The 27,801-nt window shown below is 55.6% G+C and overlaps 1 protein-coding gene across 2 annotated transcripts; it reads right to left on the bottom strand.

Annotated features, from left to right (window-relative positions):
* Nucleotides 1-19,061: 19,061 nt before the first annotated feature.
* Nucleotides 19,062-27,758, bottom strand: POLL (DNA polymerase lambda). Of its 2 annotated transcripts, none has more exons than XM_059900673.1 (9): nt 27,695-27,758; nt 26,703-26,843; nt 25,671-25,965; nt 24,920-25,082; nt 24,244-24,561; nt 23,326-23,499; nt 22,625-22,753; nt 20,406-20,574; nt 19,062-19,957 (listed from the first exon to the last, which is right to left on the bottom strand). In XM_059900673.1, exons 2-9 carry the CDS (start codon nt 26,815-26,817, stop codon nt 19,593-19,595), a joined length of 1,728 nt encoding a protein of 575 aa, XP_059756656.1. In that variant the 5' UTR covers nt 26,818-26,843; nt 27,695-27,758; the 3' UTR covers nt 19,062-19,592. The 2 variants fall into 2 exon arrangements, with proteins under 2 accessions (XP_059756656.1, XP_059756655.1); XM_059900672.1 differs by lacking the exon at nt 27,695-27,758 and adding an exon at nt 27,484-27,677.
* Between the last annotated feature and the right edge of the window lie 43 nt (nt 27,759-27,801).

Genomic DNA, 27,801 nt, shown 5'->3' with positions numbered 1-27,801 from the left:
ACTTTCCTAAAGCAAGGCTGGGCCTGGAATCCCTCTCCCCTTGAAACCTATAGCTGTACCACCATCAGCAATGACTAAGGGGAGGAGACCTCTTTTCATCCTGATTGGCTCTTGCCAATTAAGAGCATTTTATTAGGCTGCTAATTAAAGGCACTTTGTTAGCAGCAGGAGAGGCCGGTGGGTGCCTGGTGAGATGGAGCCGAAGCCAGGAGAAATCATTTTCCTACCCCCCATGGCAGCTGAGCCTCTCAGGGAACCCTCTCAGTCCCCCAACCTCTCCCGCTGCGCCTACCACGCCCCTTGCTTTCAATTATTGGCTCTGAGGGGAGTGAGGTCATTACCAAGTCCAGGTGGAGAACCATCCCCTGCCTCATACCAAATGAGGCCTTCGGGGGGGCTGTCCCTGTCCCAGTCCCAGTGCACTTGTGTACCTCCTTTGGAGTCTGGGTCCAGGAAAGGAGAAGCCCAGGGGATTGTGTTTGTTCTCCCCACTGGGGAATGGCCCTTGGGTCCCCATCATTCAGACTGTCACTAACTTGGGTCACATGGTTTGAATCTCCATGCCCACTTCCTCACCAAAGGCTCAGGAGGTTATTAGGAAATGTGACCGTCCTATCACTTTGCAAGAGCCGAGCCCGCTTAGACCCAGAGTGGGTCCAGGAAGAGGGGCTGGACCCCCACATTTCAGACACTTAACCCTGCCTGGTCCAGCTGAGCACCAGGAAGGAAAGTCCCCTTCCTCCAACAAGAGAGGAGGGCCTGGCTATGACTTAGCACATAGGGGCTGGCATGCAGGGTCAGAGATACCCCCTAGCCAGAACCTTCCCTGTCCCATCTTGCTGCCCTCCTCACCCCCTCACTTAACTGCAGAATTAGCACCAGCCCAGGCTGGGAGGGCAGATTTATGGCTAGGCCTGCCTCCTTCTGTTTAACCCGAGGCCGGCCCAGGCTCCAGACACTAAATTAGATTTTTGACAATTAGAGAGACTAATGGGCACATAGCCATCCCCAGAGCCAAATATCCAGCAAGGCCATCCTTTAATATCCACCATTGGCCAGCCAGCCCCTCCCTGGCTGCCCTCCTCTCTCCCCTGGTGGGCATTTCCCTCCCACACCCTGTATCTCTCTGCCCCGGCTCTGAATGCACTCCAGAGGTTTCTCTGGTTCCCTCTCCCTCCATTTCTTACCCTCTCCTTCCCACCCCTGACCCATTACCAGTTCGGCTCTGGGGCTCTGCCCCTCCTTGCCCTCCAGTCACATCTCTCCATCTCTGCCTTCCCGAGGCCCATCCCTCTGTAATCTTTCCATCGGCCCCTAGCAGACAGCAAGCCCCTTGAGGGCAGGGGTTTGTGCCCTACCTGTATCCAGCATGCCTAGTAACCAACGGGTGCTTAATAAATGTTTATCATTTCCTGGGCCTGTCTCCATGCCTCCTCCTTCTGAGTCCCTGGATCTCTAAGGCCTGCCCACGCTGCCCTCCTGGCCCCAGGCCCTGGCCTGGCTGTGCTCCAGCATGGGCTGGGTCCTCTTTCCTTGCAGCCCCTCAGCTCTGGCCGGTCTTGGGCTGGGCGGGTAATGAGATTGCAGTAAGTGGCGTTGGTGGGGGGAAGCTGCTCACATTCACTCAGGCGGACTCATAGCTCTGTCAGGCTGATTGGTCCTGAGTGGAGGCACAAACGGCCCCCCACGGACACGCTGAGATTGGTTATAAAATTACAAGCATTTGTTCTGCTGTCAGTGGCCTTCGCTCCCTCCCTGCCTGCCTGCCTGGGCTCCTCACCGCCCCCCACCCAGCCCTCTCTCCCCTGGGGTTAGCCCATACACCCTGAAGGACCCTGGCCAGGGGCTACCATGCCAGATGAGGCCAAGAGGCTAAGGCCACCAGGCTCCCCATCCAGGCTGGCCTTCTTGCCTTGGCCCTGGGATTGTCACAGCTCAGGCTGGCCTCAGAGTGACCTGACCCTGTGCTCAGGGTTCCTATTCTCTGAAGGTACGTGTGGGTGGGGGCCCAGGGCAAATAGGCCTTGGAATCCAGACGCTCCTATCCCAAGTAGAGGAAGATGTCCCAAGCCCAGGCCTCCCTGGGACTACCAGTGCCCACGACATTTGAGGGAGTCCAGGGCAGGGGTCGGGGTGGCTGGGAGGCTTCCATGCTAAAGGAGGGAGCAGCAAAAGCCAGGTTGGTGGGAGAAGTCCATCTCTCTTCCCTTCATGTGGCCAGTCCCCTGCCATGTACCCTAACCCCAGGTAAGGACAAATCAGCTCTCAGGACGGTCCTCCCACCCCTACCCCCAGTCCCTGGAGCCTGAGCCAGACCTAAAAGCCAATTTGGCCCACCAGATTCCTGCTATGGTACCGTCTACAGACTGAGTCCCCTCAGCCTGGCCCTTGTACTCACCCTCTAGGACCAAGGGTCAATCAGTCCTTCTGGCCTTTGCAGGGGCCCAATTACCCCAAAGCAGATGTGCCTTGAAATCCTGTTTTGTGCTCTGGTGATACTCTCACAGTGACCCACTCCTTACTGGCCCTGCTCCCCTGCCTGACACACACACACCAGCCAGTCCCTCTTACTCTGGCCTCTCAGCCTCCTTCCCGCCCTCATTCCTCCAACAAGGCCCCAGGCCCTGGCCCTTTCCTGGCCCCTCAGCTCCAGCCTCAGTCCCTGCCTGACTGTCACTGTCCTGTTGGGAGGCACCAGGGTGCCCTGCGACCAGGTGCTGGGTTCCCCAGCTTGGAGTGGGAACTTCAGGGAGCATCATTTCCCGGCTGCTGCCTACAAGGTGCCTTCCTGCCATCCGTCATTCATTCTCAGCCCAGAATGTATTTGCTGCAATTACATCTTTAATTAGGGTGGTGATGGCTCATTGTTCAGCAATGATGGATCAGATCATCCTACTTACCTTCCTCCCTCTGTCCAGCACCCTCCAGGTCAGCTCTCCCCCAGCCCTGGGGTTGGGAAGGGTGCACAAGAACTTGCCCTCTCCTAGGGACCACCAGATGTCTCCTTGGTCCAAAGTGGCCAGGTTGTGACAGGGGGGCAGGCTGATGTTGCCCCCATAGACACACATGCCACCATCACCACCCCAGGCTGGGCCCTGAGCCACACACTCATCTGAGGGGCTGACGAGCACAGAAAACCTCACAACAAGTGTTGGGTGTATGTGTGGGCAGCCCTAACTCCAAGCTCCCCTGTGCATCAACCAGGGTCTCTGGCAAGTTCTCCACTCCCATATACTTGCACCCACTCAGGCCATAGGCCCAGGTCCAAATCTGAATGTAGTGGCTGTTCAATGACAGTGTTCAGTAAAGGAACGTGTCCGTCAGTGAGGGGAGATCTGCCCTGAGAGGGTGAGGCTCAGCGCTCCTCATTGGAGGCCCTGGGCTGGTTGGAGTCCGTGGTGAGCAGAGGGGCCAGGATGGGCAGTGAAGGCCCAGGATCCTCCAGGAAGCCTTATGGGGTAAGATCCTAATCTGGGTTAAAATCCCAACTTGGCACCTACTGACTGTATGACACTGGGTGAGTTTCCTAACCTACGTCTCAGTTTCCTCATTTGTAAAACAGATATGAAAGCGGTACCCTATCTTGTGTGATGGCTGCAGATTCACGGAGACACTGCACGTACAGCGAAGAGTCCGGGAGAAGGTGGTGGCAGCGGCAGGGAAAGGTGGTAGCTGAGCAGCTGTGGGGAACCCATCCCTACTGTGGCCGGCTAGTGGCACCCGGAGCTGGGAGGTAGCTTCCATCTTGGTTTGAGGAAGGCCTTGCCCACTCCAGGCGCTGTTGGGCACAATGGTGGGGGTGGCAGGGCTGTGACAAGGCTGGTGTAAGATTAGGTGCACAGTGGTTGCACAGGGCATCTTCACTGATAGGAACTGGCTGACCTCCTTTCAGAGCTGCGGGGGATCTTCCCCAGTGTGGTCAGGGTCTGGTCAGAGCAGGGTCCTGGCCTGATAGTATGGGAGGGGCTGAGAGGGAGAGCCTGGAGGCCCAGCAGGGGAGCTTAGCCTGTACCTAATCTTTAAGGGGACTGGGCTTCCGGAAGGTGGGGAGGGGAGAGAGCTGGGGTGGGACCTCTATCCCTTCTACCTTTCAGCTCTAAAATTCTATGACCCCCCCCCCTCCATGGGGCCCTGTCGTCTCCCACAGAGCTTCCTCGCTCTCAGGGGTCGCCCCTCTGCATTCCTTCTTCCCCAGTGATGCTCTCCACCCTGCAGGGCCCACCCTCCCCAGGGTGAGTGACTCCAAGGCCCAGGCTGAAAGGATGAGCCGTACCTAGCGGTAAGTATGTGCAACATTACATATGTATATTGGAGAGTAAATAACCCCAAAAAGCGCCTTGTAAATAGACTCCAAGTTTATCCTTTATTAATGAGGCACCGAGTGCCCCGCTGTTTTAGAGCAGCGAGACTTTCATAATATCAAAACCTAAATTACACTTGCGTCTCTCATCCCAGGGACGAACATCTTTCGGCTTCGCTTTCAGAGTGAGTAAGCAGGGATCCCTCCCTGCCTGCCTGGGATTTGTTGGCACCTTTCTTTGACTGGAGGGAGGGAGGATGTACACACACGTGTGTACACACACACACACACACACACACACACACACCCCGAGTTCCCTTAGCTTCGTGTCTAAGGCCTCAGGTCCCAGTGTGTGAGGGCCACCTGGGATGCTGGCCTTCATTCCAGGAACAGAGTTTACAGGATCAAGGGGTCACCCCAGGCCCTGGGGTGTGGAAGTGGGGATGGGTCACTGGACCCTTACAAGCTCTGTGACCAAGCTATTCCCTATCTCTTAGCTTCAGTTTCCCTGTCTGCGAATGGGGATAACAATAGCTCCCTCCGAGGATCGTTGTGAGGACTCAGTTAATGGGTCAGAAGTGGGATTTGGTGTATAGCAAGTCCTTGGTAAATGTGAGCTGTGATGGTGATGATGATGAAGACGATTAGTCCCCTCTTTGGAATGGGACACCAGTGTCTTCTCTTCAATTCCTGGAACACACCACATGTGGGGTCACAGAGTTCCAGCCTCATCCTGGTACCAAGGTCCTGCACTGACCATGGCCCATCTCACCCTTAGCACGTGCAAGACCTGACCTTCCAGAGGCCCCCAACCCTGAGCTCAGCCAGGGAAGGAGCCTGGACCCTCTTGGCACCCCTGATTCCCCAAGTCCAAGGCTATTCTCAGACCCCTTGGGGATTGTGCCTACTCTACTCCAGTCCTAGACCAAATGGATTAGCTGGGCAGGTGGGCAGGCGGGTGCTGTGTGGGCAGGATTTACAGCCTGGCTGGCCAAGCTCCTGGTGCTCCGGTGGGCGTCATGTCGAATCTGTCCCATTATATGGACAGTTGAGTTTAATAGTCATTGTGTGCTTGCTCAGAGCCCAGCAAACATCGCGGGGCGACACCCCCTTCACGCGAGCCACCCGTTCCCCACCCACACAGCCCATCCGTACAGTAAATTAAAAATATGAATCACTTCTCCCCACTGCCTCCCCAAACGCTCATCTTGTCAGCCTCTATGTTGCCTTCATTTGTATTACCTTAATTTAATGTTAATTATGGTCTTCATTTACAAGGAACAAGCGAGCCCTGCTCTGCCAGGGGACCTTCCCCCCACCCCCTCCCCCTCAGCCCAGGAGGGAGAGGCTAGAGGAGAAGGGGAATTTGGGGGGGCTACAAAGGAGTAAGGAAGGGAGTTGGGAGAGGGCAGGAGATGAGATCTGAGCCATCAGTGGCTGATGGACACTCAGAGAGGGACTAGGAAGACACCCCCCACCCTGTCATCAATCATTTATTCATTCAACAGTTATTTATTGAGCACCTAATAAGTGCCAGATAACCAGGAAACAGAGAGATTGGGCGGGGGGGGGGGGTCTTCCGCCCTAATAAGGGCTAATGGAGTCCCCTCTGCCATCCTGAAGTGAATGTGCTAGAAAGCAGCATCAGGAAGACAAGCCATCCATGCCCCAGGTGGGCTGGTACCTGACTCAGCCCAAAGGGCACAGGACATGGGCAAGAGATCTTCTCTTCCTTCCAAGCTCCTCCCTTGGCTACTAGTGCCATCCCTACTCCAAACTGCTTCATACTCTTTCCAGGCAGGAAGTTCTTTCTGAAGTCTTTCCTGAGTCCCTCTTGCTGCAGATCATCCTAGGCTCAGAGCCTGAGTGGGGTCAGGAGTGGAAGGGTGACTCCCAGGCTGCACTGTCTCTGGAGGGTTGGGAGGAAGGCATTGTGGGGATCACCACTCATCACACCACCACTCACCACCTCCACCACCCAGCCCTGCTGACTTGCCCAAAGTCCTGTGTCTTTGAGAGGCCTGGGAGGCCTGAGTGTGACCGTTTTGGCTGTCCCTGTGCTGCCACATTCTGCCAATGGGACACACAGTCACATGCAAGCCTGTAGAGCCTGTGGGGGGGCTCAATAAATGTTGGTGGCTCACGTCACACAGGGAGCTGGCAGAGGACCACCTGCACTCAAGCTGCCATTAACCACGAACACCAGCCCCTCCCCCCAGCACACGTCTCCTCAACTGGGGAAGGGGATCTCCAGCTGGGAATATCTGCTTGACAGATGAGGCTGTTCTGAGTGTGTGTCTGCATGTGTGTCCGTCTCCAGGGAGCCTTGATCCACACACAGGGACGTGTGTCTCCCCAGTTCCGGTGTGCCCCCTCAGGTTCCGTGTGCCTGTGTGTATGTGCGGGAGCGTGTGTCCAGCAGGCCCACGTGCGTGTGTGCGCGCCTGTGCTCATGCACGCGAGCCACCCCCCCCCCATCCCCGCCTGTCAGCGGCGCTGGTGACATTGGCGCAGAGGAAAGTGATGACAAATGCCCGTTATCAGCGAACGAGGCCGATGACAAATGGGCAGGCGCCCGAGCAGCCCCATTACGCTGTAATAACAGAAGATGGATGGTCTAGCGCCCCCCACCCCTACCCGCCTTCGCCGGTAACGGGAGCCCATCCGGCTCCGCCCTCCCGGGAGGGAGCCAAGCCGCTCGCTGGGCCGCCAATCACGGCAGGGCCGAGAAGCCCAGGCCCAGGCCGCGGAGCCGGGAGCCCACGCGGCTGCCCGCGGCGGAGGAACAAAGCGACGCGCTCGGGTGGGAGCAGGAGGCCCCCAGGGCATCCGGCCCGCCCGCGGCCAGGACACGCAGCTGTGCACACACATGGCCTGCACACGCGCCAGCCGCCTGCGTCCTTGCACGGTGCACCTGCAGCTCCTGTCCAGGCACAACTCCCACGTCACGGGAGCACGGACACATGCTTTCCTGCCGTGCGTGGGCATACCATGTGCAGCCCAGATCCGGGTACACACCCACCAACATATAAATCCATGCACACACAGCCACGCAGACCCGTGCACCTGCAATTCATGCACGCGACTACAGAAACCACTTATGTCTGTGCACACGTATGCTGCCAACATGCCTGCACATGGATAGATATGGAACTATGCACACACTTAAGTAGAAATGCTTATGCATGGACACAAATCCTTACACTCAGTTCTGTGCACACAATTCAGGGCCTCCAAACATGCCCACACCCACACTCCAGAGATGCTCACAGCTGCATCAACAAATGTTAACTGAGCCCCTACCACGTGTCAGCTAGGTGCTGTGGAGTTACAGTGATGACTATGGCACCATCCCTGGCTTCTGAATTTTAAGTCTACTAGACGGGGCAAACGGCTGTGAGTGAAGGCAGAAGATTATTTGTGTTTTGACCCAAGTACATAGTTTGTGATGTGAGATTTCCAACTGGAAAATCAGAAAAGTCTTCCTGGAGGAGGTGACTAAAGGAAGAGTAAATTTTCAAAAGGAACTGAATTTTGAAACAAAAGTATGGAAATGGGAAAGTGTAGGGAGTGCTTGGGGCCAAGATACCTAAGGGGCCAACAGTCCAGGCAAATAGTGCGGGGTGAGTGCGGTAGGAGTGAAACTTCCCAGATAGACTGGGGCCAAGAGGCTGGAGCTGGGAAGAGGCTGGGGCAGGTCCAAATGAGAGACCAAGGAGCTAGTTCCTGACATAGAAAAGGAGAGGACCAGAAGGTCAATGAATGGGGAAGTAAGTGAACGAGAGGTGCCAGGCAGGGCCAACTTCCTAGGTGTGTGACCTGGGTGGTCCCATGGGGCTGTGCGTTTAGAAGAGCCCTGTGCTTGGTTTAATGCTGTCTTGAAATTCTTTATAAATTTATAATAAGGAGCCTGCATTTTCATTTGGCACTGGGCCCTGAAAATTATATAGCCAGTCCTGGAGCTAAGGATCTCTCAGGTTGGTCAAGTAAGACAGAAGGAGCAGACTGGGGGAAGAAGACGGTGAGTTTTGGGGGGCCAGAGAGTATATGAGAGTCTGGATATGGAGCGAGGGGTTGAGATGATGGGTAGTGTTTCCCTCCTTGGAGTGGGAGTTGGTGCCTTGCTTATGCCTCTGCCCATGCTCGTTTCTACTCCACAGAGAGTCCACACACTGCCACATGCCATAGAGGTTCCTCCTAAAACATGTCTATGTACCCCCTTGCTGGAATATAAGCTCTCCAGTGTTGCCCCCATATCCTCAGGGCATGGAAAATGGTTGCCACTCAATACCTGTTTGTTGAAGGAATAAGTGAAGGTATGCATGAATGAGCACATGCGAGTCCACATATGTACACACACTGGGCACCATGGGAGGGGTACATGAAAGCCCGAATATGGTGCTGCTACCCCATTGCCACTTCAGGGGTTGTTCTGTCACCCTGTGTCTACTTTAGGGAAAGAATGCCCTTGTCCCAGGGCCCCCTCATTGGGTGTCTCCTTTGCAGACAGACCTGGGCAGGAGTTAACGGTGTGCCCAGGACCCTGGGGTGATGGGCAGGGAGGGGCTGTGGTTTGGAGCCAGAGGATCTGAATTCAAGCCTCAGCTCCTCCCTTGGCTGACTGCTCCTCTCTCTGAGCTTTAACTCTTCATCCGCAAAATGGGACTATAAGATGGAAAAGCATTTATGCCAGCACCATGATGCTGACAGAGATAATTAGGGGAGATATATTCAATCAAGTCAGGTATTGAGAGAGCTGCTTCCTTCCCCCAAACTCTGGGTTCCCTATGGTGTCAAAAATAGGCTGGGGATCCAGAGGATGATCCAGGTGACCTCAAACAGGAGGGGAGCTGGCAGACTGGAAGAAGGGAATGGGAGTTGGCAGACTGGAAGTAGGATGCTTTGGTCTACTCTCAATAGGAGCCGGATGATCGAGGAGCTGAGACTCAGGCCCTGCAACACCCCTGCAAGCAGGGGCACGTATAAGGCAGGGCAAATAGAAGGTGCCCTCCATGGCTAAAGTAAACACTCTGACTTTGGGTAGCTTGGGTGGGGAGAGGCAGAGGACATCTCCAGAGATATGGACCAGTTGAGAGAGCCAGGTGGAGGCGGGTAAAGGTGAGTGCAGGGCACCAGTGTTGCTCTCTATTTCTTTCCCAGGGTACCCTGCCTTCTGCCCCACGGGAACTCCACCTGCTAACTTTGGCTTCCTAATATGTGACTTTCTCCGGTCTACAGAATGGGGGTGGGGGAGCATTTCCAGGAGCCCCCTCTGGTCTCCCTCACCCTCATGTGACCCACTTTGGGTCTCTCCAGTATGTCCTGGTCCCTGTCTCCACCTCCCCTATTTCAGCTGTGTTAACCATCACCTTTCAGTCCCTGTCAGGAGGCCCTCGGGAAACCCCCAGCGGAAGGGGCCTGCAGCAAGAGGTACAGGGATTAGAGAGAAGATGCCCGGAGGAAAGCGATGGGCCAGCTAATGGGCCTCGTTCCTCCTCCCTTACCAGTTCACTTTTTCTGTAGCGTTATTGACCCGTCATTAGTTATCCGTCCAAGGTCGCCGGGCCTGGCCCAGCTATAAATCATGGAGGCTGGAGGGGGGCTACTGGCAGAGCGATAGCTCCCGGAATACAGCGGAGAGCTCAGCCCCCAGCACAGCCCGGAGGAGGTGCAGATGGCCCCAGTCTCGGGAGAGCTTCCGCTGAGAGGGCTAAGCCCCTCTTCTACTCACCCATCCCTCCCTCCTTCCCTTCCTCTTCCTCCATTCTCCCCTTCCATTTGCTTTTCCATCGCCACCTCTCCTTCCATCACACACTCTTTTCTCCTCTCCCCATCTTTTTCTACTTCCCGCCAAGCTCTGTGTTCAAGGTTGGCGAGGTCAGGGGAACGGGGCGGGGGGGAGGTGGGGTACCTGAGGCGTACTAGTTCCCTTTCACTGGGTCGTCTCACCCCACCTGGTGTCCTAGTTTAGAGCTTCCGGGAGCAAGGACAGAACTCACGCAGGGGGAAACTGAGGCACAGAATTTCGACCAGAGGTGAGTCTGAAGAAGGGGTCCCACCCGATTCAGCATCAAAGGTCACCAGTCCTGAATCCGCGGACCGTGCTCCCTTGCCCGGTAATGGGGAGGGTCTACCCACCCAGGGAAGGGCGCGCCGGGCCACATCCCAGTCGGCCGCCTCCTCCTAAGGAGCAAGGGGCCGCGCAATCCGGACACTTCCAGCCCCAGCTCCCACCCCGGAGTTCGGAGAGAAGCTCCTGGGCGGTTCCTCCCCGGCACTTGCCGTCCTCTCTACCACACCCCCGTCCCCGGCCTTCGCGCACGCCGGGCCTCTTGGCCGGTCCTCGCGCGCCCTCTGCTGGCGCCTCCAGAGAAGCGCTCCCGTCGGCCTACGTACTCGCTCCATCTCCAGCCCAACACACCTGGCGGCGGCGCCCGGCCTCCCCCAAGGCCCCGCCCACCGGCCGGATACACATTTGCGGTGCCGCCCCCGCTCGCAAGGAGGCACCCTGGAGCACTCCTCTATCCCGCCATCCCCAGCTTCCGAGCAGTCGCTGCCATTCCAGATCCCAGGCAGGCCCGTTTGCCTGTTCCAGAAGAGTGGAAGGAGTGAGGTCCAGCAAGACAGAACTTGAAGCTTGGAGTGGAGAGAGCATTTCTCTTGCCCGTGGAGCCACGTTCTGGAGGGGCATCTGCAGTCCGAGTCTATACGGCACAGGGCAGCAGGTGGGGTTCCTTCAGAGCATCCCCCTGGACTTGGCCCTGCAACTTCCAAAGGTACTTTGGTGGGGGAAGGTCGGGGAGGCCCTCAAGGTAGGGGGACCTTGGTTCTCAGAAGCTCTGAGGTGGGGGCTGCAGTCCTTGGCCCATGAGATGGGAAGCTGGGGCTGCTCAGCGCTCCAGGACTGTTCTCTGGCATGGAGAGGAAGCACATGGCCTCTGGGGGCCTCTCTCCTGGGGCCAGACCCGAAGGGTCCTGGGCTTTCTCCCCATTAGGCAGCTTGGGAGGAAGAGGGACAGGCCAGGGGGTGATCCTTTCCACTGGGGTGTCTGGCCCAGTAGGTAGGGAGGGTGGCTTGACCAGAGGCTCTTGCCACACTGGCCCCAAAGTTCTCCAATACAGCAGAGTCCAAAGTCATGGTGATGAGAGAGGATTCCTCAGGTGAAGCCGGGAGCTGAGGGGAAGAGTCTCTCAGGCTAGGCCGGGCCCCCATCAAGCCCTGTGTGGAGTCCATGTGGGAACAAGTCAAGTATGTGTGGAGCTATGAGGGAGGGGTCCAGTGTGTGCAGGGACATGTATAGGAGCTGTGGGGGACAGGCTGGGCATGTGTAGGGATAGATGTGAGCTATAGAGCCAGGACCCTTGCCTCTAGCAGGGCTGGAGTTTGAGAGTCAATGACCCCACACCACTAATTCCCTAATGGAGGTGGGAGGTTAGGGGGTCCCATCTCAGGGCAAATGGGCATTTGCTGATTCACAACTCCAGTTCTCAGGGGCAGGGATTGTGTCTTTCAACATCAGCATCAGGAACCTCCACAGACTCTGAAAAGCTCAGGGCTCTTTGCTTTGTGGGAGAAGCAAAGGGAGAGAAGCTAGCAGACAGTCCAGTTAGATCTGGGCTAGAGCCACTTCTTAGGGGGAGCCAGGGAAACCAGCTGGGCTTCCTTGGGTCACAGAGATCTGAGAATGAAACCCAGCTGTTCTCACATGCTGTGTGACTTAACACAAGTGAATGAATCTCTCTGGGCCTCTCTTTCCTCATCTGCCAAATGGGGATAATAGGGCTGTTGGGAAGGTTACATGATATAGTCCATGTGCAGGGCTGGGTTAAGGGTAGACTGGCCAGGCTCAGAGTCAATCAATAAATGCTGCTGGAATAAGCCAGAAATATGGTGCAGCTAACCCAGGTCTCCTCAGTGGAGACTCTTTCCATAACTTGCAAAATGTCAGTTGGTCTTCCTCAAAATCCAACGATGCTGGGAGCTTCCAGTGGGAATCAAAAACATCTTCTGCCAGCACCCACCCAGGACCCATGAATAAATACTTTTTGAAAACTCTAGTTTGGGGGGAAGGGGAACTCTGGTTTGAAAGTACGTTAAATAATCAGCCGTGCCCTAACCACATCCTAGAAGCCTCTGCCTACGCCAATTCCGTAGAGGCTTCTCCTGTCAAGGATCCATTCCTGTGAGGTGAGCTTGCTACTCCTCATTACCCAGGGGTCCAGACTCCACCTGGCAGGAATCATGAATTTAAATGCTTACAAGGGTTTGGTCCCAGGTGAAACAATAGGGAGTGATGAGAACTTTGGCAACTAGGAGCAGCTCCAGTCAATTGTTGCCATGTGGGAATACGTTGGGGGTGGGGGGCGAAGTAGCATTAGGATAGAGCCTTAGACCTCTCCCAGCTTCATCTCCCTCCCCCATCGTAGGGCCCTCCTCAGATACCCTTCCCCTAAGTCCTGCATATTAGGTTTCTATTGCTGCACAACAAAAGTGATAACAAATCACAAACTTAGCCCCTAAAAACAAGACCCATTATTTCACAATTCTGTAGACCAGAAGTCCAGGCAAGCTCAGCTGAATTCTCTGATTAGGGTTCCACAAGACCTAAATCAAGGTGTTGGCCAGGCTGGGCTCTTATCTGGAAGCTCTGGGAAAGATCAGCTTCCACACTCATTCTCACTGTTGACAGAATTCAGTTCCTTATGGTTGTAGGACTAAGGTCCCCATTTTCTTGCTGGCTGTCAGCTGGGGGCTGCTCCCTGGTCCTTGCACAAGTCCCCTTCCATCTTCAAAGCCAGCAAAGGTGTGCTGAATCTTCATGCTTTGAATCTCTCTGCTGCCCCTTCTGCTAATAGCCAAAGAAAACTGCTTTTAAAGGGCTCACATGATTAGACCAGAGGCACCCAGATAATCTTCCTTTTGCCATATGAGGTAACATAACCACAGGAGTAACACCTCATCAGAGTTGAAGGCTCTACCCACACTCAAAAAGGAGGGTGTTATACAAGGGCAAAAGTCACTAGGGGTTTTGCAGAGAATCCTGCCCACCACACCCAACCTTCAAGATGGGGTAGAAACAGCCCCCGCACCCCGACCTAGACCCGAGACTTCTGTGAGACATTGAGTCAGTCACCTCCCATTTCTGGTCCAGTTTCCTCATCTGTAAAATGGGGTAACGTGGTAGATAAAGTCTAAGTCCCTCCCAGGTCTCACATACTAATTATGAGGCAAGAAGACGGAGAATCTGACCCTTTGGACTGCAGAGGCCCCACTGCTCAGGAACTGCATAACCCTTCCAGAAACACCCCCTGCAGGCCTTCGAAAGGGCCTTACCAAGAAAAGCAGTACAGCCACACAGCACAGCCAAGGTGCTTAGTGTAAGAGGCCCAGCCACCCGGCTGGGCTGGGCTGTAGGAAAGTGGCCACTGCTGTTGGCCAGAGACTATGGGCACCTGTGAGGCCCCACAGACTAGAATGGGTCCCCCCTGGAGTCTGCACAGGGCAAGGTAGCCTACACCTAGTTGGTGGGGAAGTGGGGTGAAGACCAGGTCCCCTCCCCCCACCTCTCAACTGGAACTGACCTTCAAAATCCATCTCCCAAATCCATCCTGTCTGACCCCAGTCTCAGCCTCTGGGTACCCAAAAGGGCCTTCTCGGCCTCTTCCTGCCCCTCCCACCCAAACCTAGCTGGACAGGGGTAGTTGATCCTAGCATCCCAGACCCTCTGGGCTTTTCTTGACCAGGGAGGGGCCAGGGGTCTCAGGAGTCTCTCATCTTGGGAGTCCCAATCAATCACCCCACATTCCCCCCCGGCACCCCCCCCCCACGGTAACAGAGCCCCTCTTCCAGGCTCCCCTCCAGCCCTCCCAGGCTCTACTTTCTGTTCTGCAGGCAAGCTCCCCTGCAGGGGTCCCCACCTGCCAGGCTTCCACCAAGGCCTGGCAGAGGGGCTGGAAGGAGACCCTCCCCAACTCCATCCCAGCGCCGGAACTGGGTAAGAGGCGGGGAAATGAATATTAATTTATCATGATTAGGCAAATCCGGCAGGGAGAGCAGATTCCGGAGGAGGCTAAAAAGATGAATTTCAGCAATAAAATTAAATAAGGACGGACGGGCGGCCCCTCCTCCCTCCTGCTTTGCTGATCTCTCTCTTTCTTACAATTTATGAGGCCAATTATGAAGATGAGGTTGGAAGTTCCTGGAACTTCACTAAATGCAAACGGCGGTCCCTGCTGTTCCCATCAAATTAATTAACCGCGCGCTATTGATGGCCGCTCAAGGCTGACGCAGGCGGCCGCCTCCAGGACACGGGGACTCAGAGTCCGCAGCCCATTGGGCCTCCACCACCTTCTGCAGTCCCTGCCCAGCACCACAGGGGACTCCAAGGACTCCCCTTCCAGCCCCAGGCCCTGCCTGAGCCCTTGATGACCCTGGGGCGTGCACACCGAGGTCTAGATTGGCAGACACACTGACACACACCCAGGTTGTCCACACACGTGTGCAGATGCAAAATCATGAACTCACAGCACACAAACACAGGGCCAGGGATGTACTTTAGGCACACAGGCAAATGCCCATGCAGTCAGACACAGGCACAGTGGCAGCTGAGCTGAGGGAACCAGAGCCTGGTGGGTGAGGACAGCAGGGCTAAGGGAGTCTCGCTGCGGGAGGAACATGACGTCTGGGGCCATGGGCCTGCTCCATCAGCGCCAGGCCCGGGTCCAGCAGAGAGAAGGGTCAGACAGAGGTTCTGAGCAGTGGCCCACTGCCTGGTGCCCGTACTGCCCTCCCATGGTATTCTCAGAGCCCTGCCCACAGTCCCTCCACTGCTGGGTCCTCTTCTCACCTCTGGGACCTTTTTCAGTAGTGTTCCCTGTAGGTCTTTTGCTAGGGCTCAGCTTCTGCACTGACCTCCAGTGTGGGGGACCAAGGCTTGCAGAGCCCCTGGTTCAGACTATGGGGATGAGGCCTGGCCCAGAGTCTCAGGCCAGTTTGGGGACTTCAGCCCTGAGGGTCTGCCTGTTCCAGAGCTCAGAAGCAGGGCTGCCCAGTGGCTCAGGCGTTCTGGAAAACTATCTGGCTGGTGTCTGGACTGAAGGGCAGAGTCGACAGAGGACTAAAGGTCTGGGGGCTGAGCCCGTCCTAGGCCTGGTGCAGCTGGTGTCTGCAGAGTCTGGGTAGCAGCAAGTGCCCCAACAGCTGTAGCTGCCATGTGAGGTTGATCTCTGGGATGGTGAGGAGGGCCTGGAAAGGGGGTCTCTCCTGTTGGGGAAGTGAAGAGAGGAAATGATGTCTTCTCCAAGCTGTCATTCCTAGTCCTGGCAAGAAGCATCCCATTCTGTTTAAAGGGACAGGAACTCGTAACCCTCTTGTGGAGAAGCAGGACAAAGGGCCTGGGTTTCCCATTCCCAGCCCTTGGGTCCTGGAGGGCAGGACATGGCTGGGCCTGTCCACCTTGCAGCACCCACTCCAGGCCTGGGAAACCCTGGCCCTGTGCCCACACCTGCTCCCCCAGGAGCAGCCAGAAGCCAGGAGGAAAGTTTGGCCTGGTCTCGTTCCCCTTTCAGTGCAAGTCTTGGGCCAGTGTTATCAATCCAGGCCCTGGGAAAAGATGAGGCTCCCGGGTTGGCAGGGCTGGGGCTGAGCAGCCTGGAGAGGATCGTACCTTAGGCACAAAGTGCAGAGGGAAACTGCGAGGCTCAGACTGAGCACAGGGCAGCCAGCCCATGAGGACTGGGCTCCCAGCTTTGCCTACCACCTGCCCCTCCCCTACTGCAGCCATATAAGGAGGCCCCTCCGTTTCCCCACACCCCACTGCACTTCCAGGGACACCCTCCACCTCACAGCAGGGCCTGCTCACACCCACCATCCCTCTGCTCACTTTGTACAGGGTAAGAACAAGACACACCCTGTCTATTGGTCCTCTATCGCTGCAGTAACTAATTTCCATACACTTAGTGGCTTAAAACAACGCAGTTATTACTAAACAGTTCTATTGTTTAGAAGTCTGACACAGGTCTCCCTGGAATAAAACTGAGGTGTTGGCAGGGCTGCGTTCTGTTACAGAGGCTCTAGAGTAGAATCTGTTTCCTTGCCTCTTCCGTTTATAGAGGATGCCCACATTCCTTGGCTGGTAGTCCCCTTTCTCTGTCTTCAAAGGCAGAAACATCACATCTCTCTAACCTTCCTTCCTTTGTCAGCTCTCTCTCTGATTGTAGCCAGGAAAAGTCCTCCACTTTTAAGGACTCATGATTAGATTGGGCCCACTGGCTAATCTCATCTCAAAATCCTTAACTTTAATCACATCTGCAATGTCCCTTTCTTACCAAGTAGGGTAACATATTCACAGGTTGCAGGGATTAGGCTGTGGACATCTTTGGGAGACTGTTACCCTGCCCACCACACCTGTGGTCTGGCCAGAGACCACTGTGGCTCAGGGAGAGAGTGACGATGAGCTGAGCTAGGGGCAGGAAGTAGGCCTGTGGGGCCCTTCCTCTTTGTTAGGACCAGGTGGTGAGTGGGTGGTAGTTTTGGGGTGCTCAGTTGCTAGATAGGGTGCCGATTCCCACCAGGGCTCCAAAATTCAGTCTCCCTTTTAGCAGGATGGGGCACTGGGATGAAAGCCTGCCCAGGAACCAGGCTCGGCTCTCAGGTGGCTGGGGAACCCCCTAACACACCCTTTGCTTAGTTTGGACTCAGAGGACCGCCCCCTCTGCCAAACTGGGCAGCCTTCTCAAGACACAGAATCCCTCCATTAGCTCTTCTCCCGGGCTCCTGTGCCACACTGAGCAGCCCAGAGGACACCACCCGCAGGATGGGTCTCTCTGGAGGGTGTGGGCACTCTCCTTTTTAACCCGTGATTTCCTGTTGCCCTTACCAGGATGTGGGACCAGGAATTTGTACGGTTTGAAGGTGGTCTCCAGAATTCTGAGTCTCCTGGGGGGGGTGGGGGGGGTCCTTCCCCTCCTTCCCACAAGAGATGGCAGGAATGGGGGCCAGGCCCCTGGTACCAGATCCAGAAGTCAGCACTGTCCCTCCCTATGGTTCTGAAGACTTCCTGTGTGTAGGAAGGGGTTAATTGGCCAAGTTATCCTGTGACCCACTGGTTCCCTCTTCTCCTAGCCCTGGAGGCCCTGCTCCTCTGGGTCTGGAGAGGCTGCTGAGCAGGCTGGGGCACTCAAGTGGGAAGCGGAAAGAGAGGAGCAGCAACGTTTGGACACGGACACCCCAGGCTTTGGGCTTCTGTCAACGCCACCCCTTACTGGGGATGGTGGTGGGCGCAGAGGGCCCAGTTGAGTAGACTAGCAGAGCTCCTAAGGGGGGCTGAAAGCAGCCCTAACACCTGGGGGGCCCAGAGATGTCCCAGCTCCTCTTTTCCACTCCAGGCCCTGGGCAGCCACACCTCCCTGGGAGTAGAAGCTCCGAGGAGAGGCTCGCCCCTCACGAAAGCTTCTGGCCCTTTGATGTGGCTTCTCTGGTACTGAGCTGTCCACGGCTTTTTTTTTTTTTTTAATTTTTATTTATTTATTTATTTATTTATTTTTGGCTGTGTTGGGTCTTCGTTTCTGTGCGAGGGCTTTCTCCAGTTGCGGCGAGCGGGGGCCACTCTTCATCGCGGTGCGCGGGCCTCTCACTGTCGCGGCCTCTCTTGTTGCGGAGCACAAGCTCCAGACACGCAGGCTCAGTAGCTGTGGCTCACGGGCTTAGTTGCTCCGCGGCATGTGGGATCTTCCCAGACCAGGGCCCGAACCCGTGTCCCCTGCATTGGCAGGCGTATTCTTAACCACTGCGCCACCAGGGAAGCCCCCTCCCATGGCTTTTGATTCCTTTCCTGGCATGACCCATGCAGGCAAGGCCCCACGGCTTGGACTTCAAGGTTCTGAACTAGAGTTGAGGGGCCCATTCTAAGGTTGCTGGGATCTCCTGACTGAGACCAGGCCAACAAAGGCCAGCTCTGGGACTCTGCAAGTTACCAACAGATGCAGGGCTCGGCACCCGCCCCCTCCCTGCCTCACAGCCAGCACACTCAGGTGGAGCCCATCTCTGCGGCCCGGGCTCCTTGGTGCTCCTCCAACGCAGCCACCTTCTCCAGCCTCTGAGCCCGATATTCTTTATATTGTACTTGGTATGCCCAACCTTCCCACTGCTCCTCTCCCCTTACCAAATGTTTCCTGTCCTGCAAGGTCCAGTCTACGAAACCATCCTGATGCCACTAGCTGGACCCTCCTAGCTGCTATACCAAACTAAGCCCCTCAGCTTGACTTTCAGTCCTGTACCAGCCTGGCCTTCTCCCAACCCCCAGCACGTAGCATCCCCTCTAAAGCAGGTTCCTTCGTTGTCCCCAAACAGAGCTGCTTACCACTCTCAAATAGGCTATTTCCTGCCAGGCTGTCCCTCGCCTCCTCCAGGCAGCCTTCCCTGACTGCCTCAGCCCTGTCAGTGGCACACAGGTCACCATTTAGTTCTTCCTAATGAGCCTTGCCACCTTTGTTCATGTCCTCAGATAACCTGTTCTAGGGCAGGGTCCACAGGATATGCTGATGGGTAGACAGGCGCTCCTAATTCCTGACTCCACGAATTCTCCCTTTTAATGTCCACCCCTGCCCCCTTCTGAGTTGTTCAGGAGCTGACTCAGGCCCGGCCTGTTTGGAGAACAGTTAACTGGCCTCTCTGGGTTCCCATTCACCTCCTATCTCTGTCCCTGCCTGGGAGAAGAAAGGCAGGCAGAGGCTGCAGCAGCTCACAGACACACCAGGCAGGTTGAATGTCAAGTGCACTTTACTGGGTCCCTGGGCCTTCCAATGCTATCCTCGTCGCGCCTGGGGTGCCCCTTCCCTACACTGCCAGCTGCACAGGAAGTGGGGTGGGCGGAGGGAGCACACGTGGAGTGGCTCATTCTCCTGCTCTGAAGGGTCTTGGGTGATGTTGGGCCTCAGCTGTGCGCCTCTCCCCTGCAGCCCCCATCCCATGCTAGACCCTCCTTGGGGTAGAGAAGGGGGATGCCTGGGCCTTCAGCACAGGAAGCTGGCCTCAAACCAGGCACCAGTTCCTGCTTAAAATGGGGCAGGGGGCCATGTGCTAAACTCTCCCAGGGGCAATGGTGAGGTAGAGGGGGCAGCACCCTGTTCCTGTCGGGGAGAGGGCTGGGTAGCCCTGGGAGCCAGGCTGGCCTTTTCCATCAGGCCCAGAGGACTTGGTGGTTGAAAAGAGTGAGGTTCAGCCAGCTGAGGCTGGAGGAATGGCCAGGAGGGCCAGCCGGTCCAGCTTGGCACCCCCTCCCCCAGCCGTGGGTCACCAGTCCCGCTCAGCTGGTTCTCGGTAGGGCAGGCCTAAGAGCCTGAAGACATCCTTCTCAGTGGGGGTGGGCAGTACTCGGCCAGGCCCCACCTTGAGGCCTTGGGTGTCCCGGACCACAGCTGTGCTGAGCGCATGCTCCGACAAGCTCATGGCCTTGGTCTTGGCCAGAGCCCGCATGGAGCGGTTGAAGTGGGCAGAGCCAGTAAAGTAGAGCAGGGCACAGGCAAACTCGCCGTAGGGAACTACAATGATGTCCAGCCGTCGGTGCCGCCGCCCTGGCCCTGGGAGCTGGCATACACCCAAGTACTTCTGCTGCTGGCCATTCTCCTCCTGGCTCACCAAGTCATCCGTCAGGAACCCTGGCCCAATACAGGAGGGCTGTTAGGAGGGCAGGGAGCCAGGCCCTGGGCTGCCCAGCCCTGGGCCGCCTAACCTCCCAGGCCTCTCCTGATGATCCTTGGGTCCTCTATTCCCCGCTCATCTACTTATTTGCTGGGCGACCTTGCCCTCTCCAGGTCTGTGTCCTTTTCTGTAAAACATGCATAGTAATTCCTCTCCAAGTCCCCCACAGGGGCACAGAACGATCAGAGGAGGCACTCAAACTGCAGCTATTACTGAGCACCTCTTGGGAGGTAGGGGGAGCTGATTCATCTCTTCCCTGAAGTGGTTCTGGCCACAGGAGAGAGGTGGAATTTTCATGAAGCAGCCTTCCCCTGCTTCCTGCCTAGAGATTGCCACTTTGAGGTTCTCCCTCCTGGGGGCCACTCCTCCCCTGTCCCCCTGCTCACCCAGGGGTGGGGTTTATACCTCGCTGCCGGAGGCTGTCCAGGAGGCGGCTGAAGATGCCCTGGTGAGACCGGCCGTCCGGGTGGGTGACCAGCACGTCCACGTCACCGCAGGTTGCCTTCCCCCGTCGGTACGAACCACATGCCACGCACAGCAGCCCAGGGTTGAAGGCCTGAGCTGCTTCCCGGACCTGAAAAAGGACAGCGAGGGGGGTGAGGGCTGTGGGACTCAAGCCCTGCCAGGAATTCATCTCCACAGCAGCGCAAGGGCCTTCCCTGACCCAGGAGCCCACACGCCCCCTTGTGCCCCAAGCCAATCCCTGGATGCATGATCCAGCCTGAGGGAGAGAGCCCCAAGGAACAGAGGCAGAGCTCCACCCTGGAGAGTGGCAGTTCTCCAGCCTGGCTAGGACAGAAGAGGAGAAAACGTGCTCACATCACCGGGGGTGGCCTGAGGAGAGAGATGAGAAGATGAGAATATGTGCTCGGATTCTGAGGGAAGGCACCGCTCTTCAAGAGCAGAGAGACATATCTTCTCTGGGCTTCTGTCCCAACCCATGCACCCAGGTCTGTGAAACTCCACTGAGGACAAAGAGCCAGGTGCCGAGAAGCCCTCAGCCAGGTCTCCACAGCCCCAGGTATCTTTGGATTTGGAGCTAAAGGCAGAGTGTGTGAGTTGGGGCTTGAGGCCTGACAGGTGGCTGGCAGGGTGCCCCGGGCCCAGGCCTCGGAGGAGACGGAGCCCAGAAATACAGCTGCACGTGTAACAAAGGAAAGGAGGGAAAGCAAAAGGGAAGCACTTCTGAGCCAATGCCCACATCCTTACTTGGAGGAATAGGGCTCGGTGGGGAGGGAGCTGAGACAGAGGGAACTGTCAGCTGAGGGATCATCCCTCACTGAGCGGGGGTAAGCCCATCAGCCTCCACCCCAGAAACACTGAGGTCTTTCATATGTGGATATCTCACACACACACGCACACACACGCACACGCACACACACGCACACACACACACGCCCGCTTCCACCCCGGGACACTGAGATTTCTGGGGCCCTGGATACCTCAATTCTCCTGACAGGCAGGCTCTGCTAATCCCCTCAATTCCCTCCTTGAGCCTCCCAAGAGGATGGAGGAGGCCTAGGATGAGTAATCCCATCAAAACCTCCTAAGGCTGGAGACCTTAAATGGGGAGAGTGGGCCAGGTGGGGAGCCACTTCTGTTCCAGTGGGTCAGGGCTGGAGGCTCGCTGGGGCATTCTCTATGCCCAGATACCGTGGCTGAGTGACAGGTCATCACTAGCACCAAGTCCTGGTGATGGGTGGACAAAGGGGCTTGCCTGTCCCTCCCACACTAGCGTCAGAGTCCTGTGGCTGGGAGTACAGCGGGAGGCTGATTTCAACTAAGCTGGGCCAGAGTCTCCAGGGAGTCCTACCCTATCAGAATCATAGACCAAAGTAGGAGCAAATCAGCCCCTACTCCTAAGGCCAACTGAACAAATGTACCCTAGTCTCCCTCTAATCTAGGTTTTATATGAACTGAATCCCTAACCCAACTCTACACCAAACACTAATCTTGGCCGAACCTTATTTCCAGGACAATCACAAATTTTAACTAAAAGCATCCAACACTAAGAAAACCCTACTCCTAATTCAGGCCTAACCTTAACTCTTGATCTAGCTTTCCTCTAACCCCAAACCTAGTCCTACTGGCACTGTGCTTCTACACCAACCCTAACCCAAACCCTGAACCAGCCTTGGGTGACCTGCAGAAGGTGTGTACTTCTGGAGATATAAAACTTTGTACATTTAAAAAAATTGTGGCGAGAAAGAGCCCATGGTTTTCATTAAGTTCTCAAAGAAGTTTGTGAATCAAAAAATGTTAAGAATCTCTGCCCTGATCACCCTAACATAGCCCAGTTCAAATCCCAGTATCCTCGGGTAGTTCTGACCATAATCCATCTCTAATCTAGCCCTAACATTAACCCAGTCCTAACACCATTCTAGCACGTAAGCCAGTGCTAACTCTGCCCGATACTGAGAACCCTACCGCAGAGAGCTAGTGTTGCAGCCCTTCCCTACCTAAGCCAATTGCTCTTTCCCCACTAGTCCCAATCTCTGGCCCCCCATAGCTTCCTCTGCCTGCTGGGCTCCCCTGCTGAGGGATCGAGAGTTCTTGGCTTTGAGCCAGGCCCTGACGTTATAGTAGGACCTGGCTCTCCTTGCTGGTCTGGGACACCTGCTTACTGTCTGCTCAATCTCTGCAGCCTCCTCCCTGGGCATGCGGTCCAGGAAGTCATCGTAATGCTTCAGGCCAATGGCCTGCTGCGTAGTCAGAGAGGCCTGGTTTCGGATGTCTTCTAGGCTCCGGAAACCCTGAAAAAAAAGCCAGATGGGAAGGCTATGAGGATCCAGGACCAATGAAGAGGCAGTGAATAAGCACACACACAAGGCTTCCATCACCCCCAGACTCCAAGGAAAGCCTGAGGCAGGACCAACCCCAGGAGCGGTTGGGTCTGTAATCAGTGGGACTTGGGAAATGCAGGTGGCATGGAAGACACACCTCAGTCCAGCCCTGCCACAATCCTAAAACACTGGTTCATGACTCCATCGATCTGGGGGTGATTCTGGGCATGGCTGGGTTTGGGAACCACTGTTCTGGATACTCAGCCCAGAGGCCTGGTCTCCTCAGGAAGGCCCTTGCTGGTCTGGGGGACAGAGAAGTATACTTCTTGTCTCTGCCTACACCACAGATTAAGCCTCAACGATACCAAGCAACAGGGCAGTTCTGAGAGCCAAGAGAGGGATCTGCATGGGCCCTGGTCCCTTTGAGAAGTGGTCTCTCTATAGTCTGGGTTCATTCTCATCAAAGCACAGGGTAACAGGACTGTGGGACAGGAGCTCTAAGATATAGTAAAACTGAAGTGGGGGCTGGGACAGGGTGTGACCTGATGGTACCACATCTGGGCAGTCTTGGTTCCAGCTCCCCAGATGTTGGAGAAGAGCTCTAAGACAGGCACGCTTTCACTGATGTGGTCCAGCTTCCGCAGATGCCCACTCTCCAGGATCTCTACGATCTTCTCAGCCATCCGCTTTCCAATTCCGGGGATACTGAAGGCCTCCTAGAGGAAGGGGAGGCAGAGGCAGGAAGGAAACTGACTCCTTTAGCAGATGTCTGAGTAAAAGCCAGTATGGCCGGTGGGCAACTGATAGCTGTATAAAGCTTGGGCAGAGTTGAAGATGAGAAGTTTGGATGGAATGGGCTGGGAAACTTATCTGCTGGTTCCCAGAGGGATGGAGATCAGCACAGGAAGCAGAGGAAAGGCAATAATGACGATACTAGTCACCACTGCCATCATAACAGTGGAGCTAACATTTATGAGGCTTTACCCTGTATCAGGTCCTGCATTACAGGGGTCATCTCATTAAGTCCTCATGGGAATACTGTGTCTGTTACTAAGTCCCTTTTTACTTTTGAGAAAACAGATGCTCAGAGGGTTTAAGTAACTTGCTTTAGGCAAGTTACACTTAGTGAATGATGGGAACCAGAATTCAAACTCTGGTCTGTTGACCTTCAGAGCCTGAACTTTTAAAAAACTTTTTATTATGGAAAAAATTCCAAAGTAGAAAGAACAGTATACTGGACCCCAAGTACCCATCACCCAGCTTTTATAATTATCAAGATTTTGACAAGCCGCTTTCATTAGTCTCCCCATTTTTTTTTCTTTTGTGCAAGTCCCAAACATCAGAGAATCTTAATCACTCCACCTGATCACCACTTGTGACTGGTGCTTCCACCGACCTCTGGCCAGTAAAGAGAAAACCCCCCCCAGCCCCCCACATACCCTCCCCTGACCCCCAGGTACCTGGTAGGAGGTGACAGGCTTGTGGAAGCTCTTGAGGGCATTAATGGCCTTGGCATAGCCCAGGGCCCTCCACTTGTCCCCCTGAACAGTGTAGGCTTTGGCCAGCACTTCCAGCTTCTCTGTGATGTGGTGGTTGTGGTTGGTCGCCTTCTGGCTCGAAGGCTGTGCACAGACCCACTTATCCAGGCCCTCAGGGGCTGGGCTAGGCTCACCATCTCCCTCAAGGGGGGTTGGGTAGCGGCTGCTGATCAGGGCTTCCAGATCAGCTGCGCTAACCTGGGTCTCTTCCCCATCACTGGTTTCACCACCAGAGCCGGGCTGGACATAGGGAAGGAGAAGAGACAATAAGTTCATGCCCCCCATGAGGAGGGCTCCTCAGAGGTGGGGGCTGAGTTTCCTAGTCAGACCCAAGAAGGATGCTGGGTCTTCTACAGCAGATTTGGGTTCCACGTGGCTTCCCCTAGGGCCCAGCCTTAGGATCCCCAGTGATATGTGGTGGCTATGGCCTGGGCAAATGCAGGAGTGATGAGTGTTGGGAAGAGTTAAATGGCTTCACAGTAAAGAGAGCCCTCCTCTCTCAGGAGCCTGGGACATTCTGAACAACCACCAGGCTCTCCCTGTTTCTGTGATCTAGTTCCCAGGAGAAGAGAGCTGTGGGGCCTGGGAGGCTCCTCACCTGTGCTTGGAGGCTTGTGACTTCCTCTGCCCTCCAGGAAGGAGATACAGGTCTGGTGGGAGGAGGGGAAGGAGAGAGGGCTGTCCTGAGCTGAGCCTCACTAGCTCCAGGAGGAGTAGAAGAGTCTTGGTCTGCCTTGCTGAGCTGTGCTTGATCCAGGTACCTGCAGGATGGTGATGGGAGGTTAAGACACCAAAGTCTCATGCTACCTCTGTTCCCAATCCTTCTCTACTCTGAAATCATGGTTTTTTTGGTTTTTTGTTTGTTTGTTTGTTTATTTTTGGCTGCGTTGGGTCTTTGTTGCATGCAGCCTTTCTCTAGTTGCGGCGAGCGGGGGCTGCTCTTCATTGTGGTGCACGGGCTTCTCATTGCGGTGGCTTCTCTTGTTGTGGAGTACGGGCTCTAGGCGCACGGGCTCAGTAGCTGTGGCATGCAGGCTCAGTAGTTGTGGCTCACGGGCTCTAGAGCGCAGGCTCAGTAGTTGTGGCTCGCGGGCTCAGCAGTTGTGGCTCATGGGTGGGCTCTAGAGTGCAGGCTCAGTTGTTGTGGCGCACGGGCTTAGTTGCTCCGCGGCATGTGGGATCCTCCTGGACCAGGGATCGAACCCGTGTCCCCTGCATTGGCAGGCGGATTGTTAACCACTGCGCCACCAGGGAAGCCCTGAAATCGTGTTTTTTTAATGTGTCCAATTAAGACGATGAGAGTTTAATAGCTCAAGAAAACATCTGAGGAAAGACTAGGACCAGCCTACCTCTTGGGGATGAAGATGCTGAATCCTGCTGTGTCCACGAGGCTTCTCTCCTGTAGGCACGAGCTCAGCCAGGCTGACTTCACCAGCTGAGCACCTGGGGGCAGCCAGGGCAGTCTAAGGAGGCGGAGGGCTCGCTCACAGTCTATGCCTTCATCCACCACAATGTGAGTGACCCCTGGGGCCTGGGCAGGGCATATCTGGCCACCATGCTGGACAATCTGCTTCTCAAAGAGTTCTGCCCGGGCTCGCCCAATGCCAGTGGGTACAACATGCGCCCGCACGGAGCTCAGCCACTCTGTGGAGGGGACATCCAGATGCCTACTGTCATACTTTCAGACATGATCCCAATGAACCCTTCACAGTCCCCTCCCCCCACTCGTTTTCCTCCACCCAGACAGCCTGCCTTCTGGGGATTCCACCACAGGCATACAGTTAATTTCCTGTGGGCCATCACTTGATGTAAGGCGCAAGGATTCTGATACGTCCTGTTCCCTGATATAACCTAGAACAGTGTTTGGCACCTTGTAGTTACCCTGTAAATCACTTCATTTGATCATTTATTCTTTCAACACATATTAGTAGACACTTATTATGTATCAGGCACAAAGCACATGTTTTGCCACTATAAGCCTCACAGTCTAATAGATTCACCTCCCCCAACCCAGCCCACCATGTAAGCTTTTGCCATCTATTTGTCAATTTGGCTGCAAAATAACTTATAAGTCTGGGGACCTGAGAAGGATTCCCTCCCTGCAGCAGCAGGGAACCTCCTAGAGAGCAAAGGATTCTACCAGTCATTTCCTTAGGGGCCAGGGAGTATTTTCTGATTTATGGAGGTCTCAGGGCGGGGTAGAAGATAAAACAGCAAGTCGCCTGTCAAAGACTGGGGACCAAGCCTAGAACAAGGCAGGTAAAAACAAACCTGCAGGCTCTGGGCGGGCAGAGTCAACTGCAATATCTGATTCTGGGCATGAATGATGTAAGAAGCCTCAGGCTCAAACACATGAGGGTTCTGAGGCTGGGTCCACTCACCTCCTGCTTCTTCTCCGTCTTCGCTCTTGGGAATCTTTGCAAGTGCTTTTGATGATGGATTGGTATGAATTTTCCTCCTCTTGGGAAATGCCTTCAAGATGCCCCTGGGGTCCATTGAGGTATGGCTGGAGCCTGGCCTTTCTGTTGGAGGGTTGATCAGGGCAGCTGTCATGTGGAAACCCAGAACTGAGGCCCCCCAACCCCTTTGACTATGAAGGTGGGGTCTCTACTGACCAGGCCTTGGGGACAGTAGCCAAGTTCCCAGGAGTCTCCCAAAACCCAACTGAACTTGGGTGGTTTAGCCTAGCTCTACACTCACCACTTTCAAAGTCAGAGTACTGGGGAAAATAAGGGGAAGAGTGGAACTATTGGGGGAACTTTTGATGGGTACCAAACGATATCATTCCTCAGGGAGGTGCTCTGAAGATTAAGTGTGCAGTGTCTGCTCCTGCTGCATCCCACTTCCAAAAGGCTTTACCAAAACGAGATGCCAGGCTAGGAATGGAGCTCCATCTTTAGGAAGGACTTGGGCTCTCAAAATGAGTGGGGACTTCGGGGGACCTGTATATAATCTTTCTCTACCCCCATCACACACCCGCAGAGGAAAACCGGGGTGGGGGATGGCAGGTGGAGGTTAGGAGGTGGGGTGGGGGAACGCCCTGCACCTGCCCTGGTCTCGGATCTCTCAGCGCGGGGGGCGCGCAGGCCCGCAGCTGCAGGGAGATGCACGACTGCAGCAGGTGTGGGGCGCCTTCCCGGATTGGGGGAGTCTCGGCCTCACAGCGGGGGGTGAAGAAGACGCTGGCAGGTGTGAGGCACCCGCCGCGTACGCAGCTGGCGCGCGCCAGGGACTCCCAGCTGGGGGCCAGGCGAGGGCTGGACGGTCTGGATCCTGCCCTGAGGGCTCCGCCCCACTCCCCAGGTTCGGTGCCGGATGGGGTCAACTTCAGGCTGGACGGGTCACCGGCGGTGGGCAGGAGTAAATTACTTACCAGAGCAGCCAATGAGAGCAGACGAAGGGCGTGAGGGGTTGCGGGGTGGGACCAAGCAAATGTCCAGAACATCTTCCGGGTCGTCCGGAAGTGACCCTAAGCGGAAC

Source organism: Balaenoptera ricei, chromosome 16 (genome assembly GCF_028023285.1).
Source record: "Balaenoptera ricei isolate mBalRic1 chromosome 16, mBalRic1.hap2, whole genome shotgun sequence".
Classification (NCBI taxonomy): Eukaryota; Metazoa; Chordata; class Mammalia; order Artiodactyla; family Balaenopteridae; genus Balaenoptera; species Balaenoptera ricei.
Note: the sequence above shows the minus strand (reverse complement) of the source record. Positions and strands in the feature narration are given on the sequence as shown.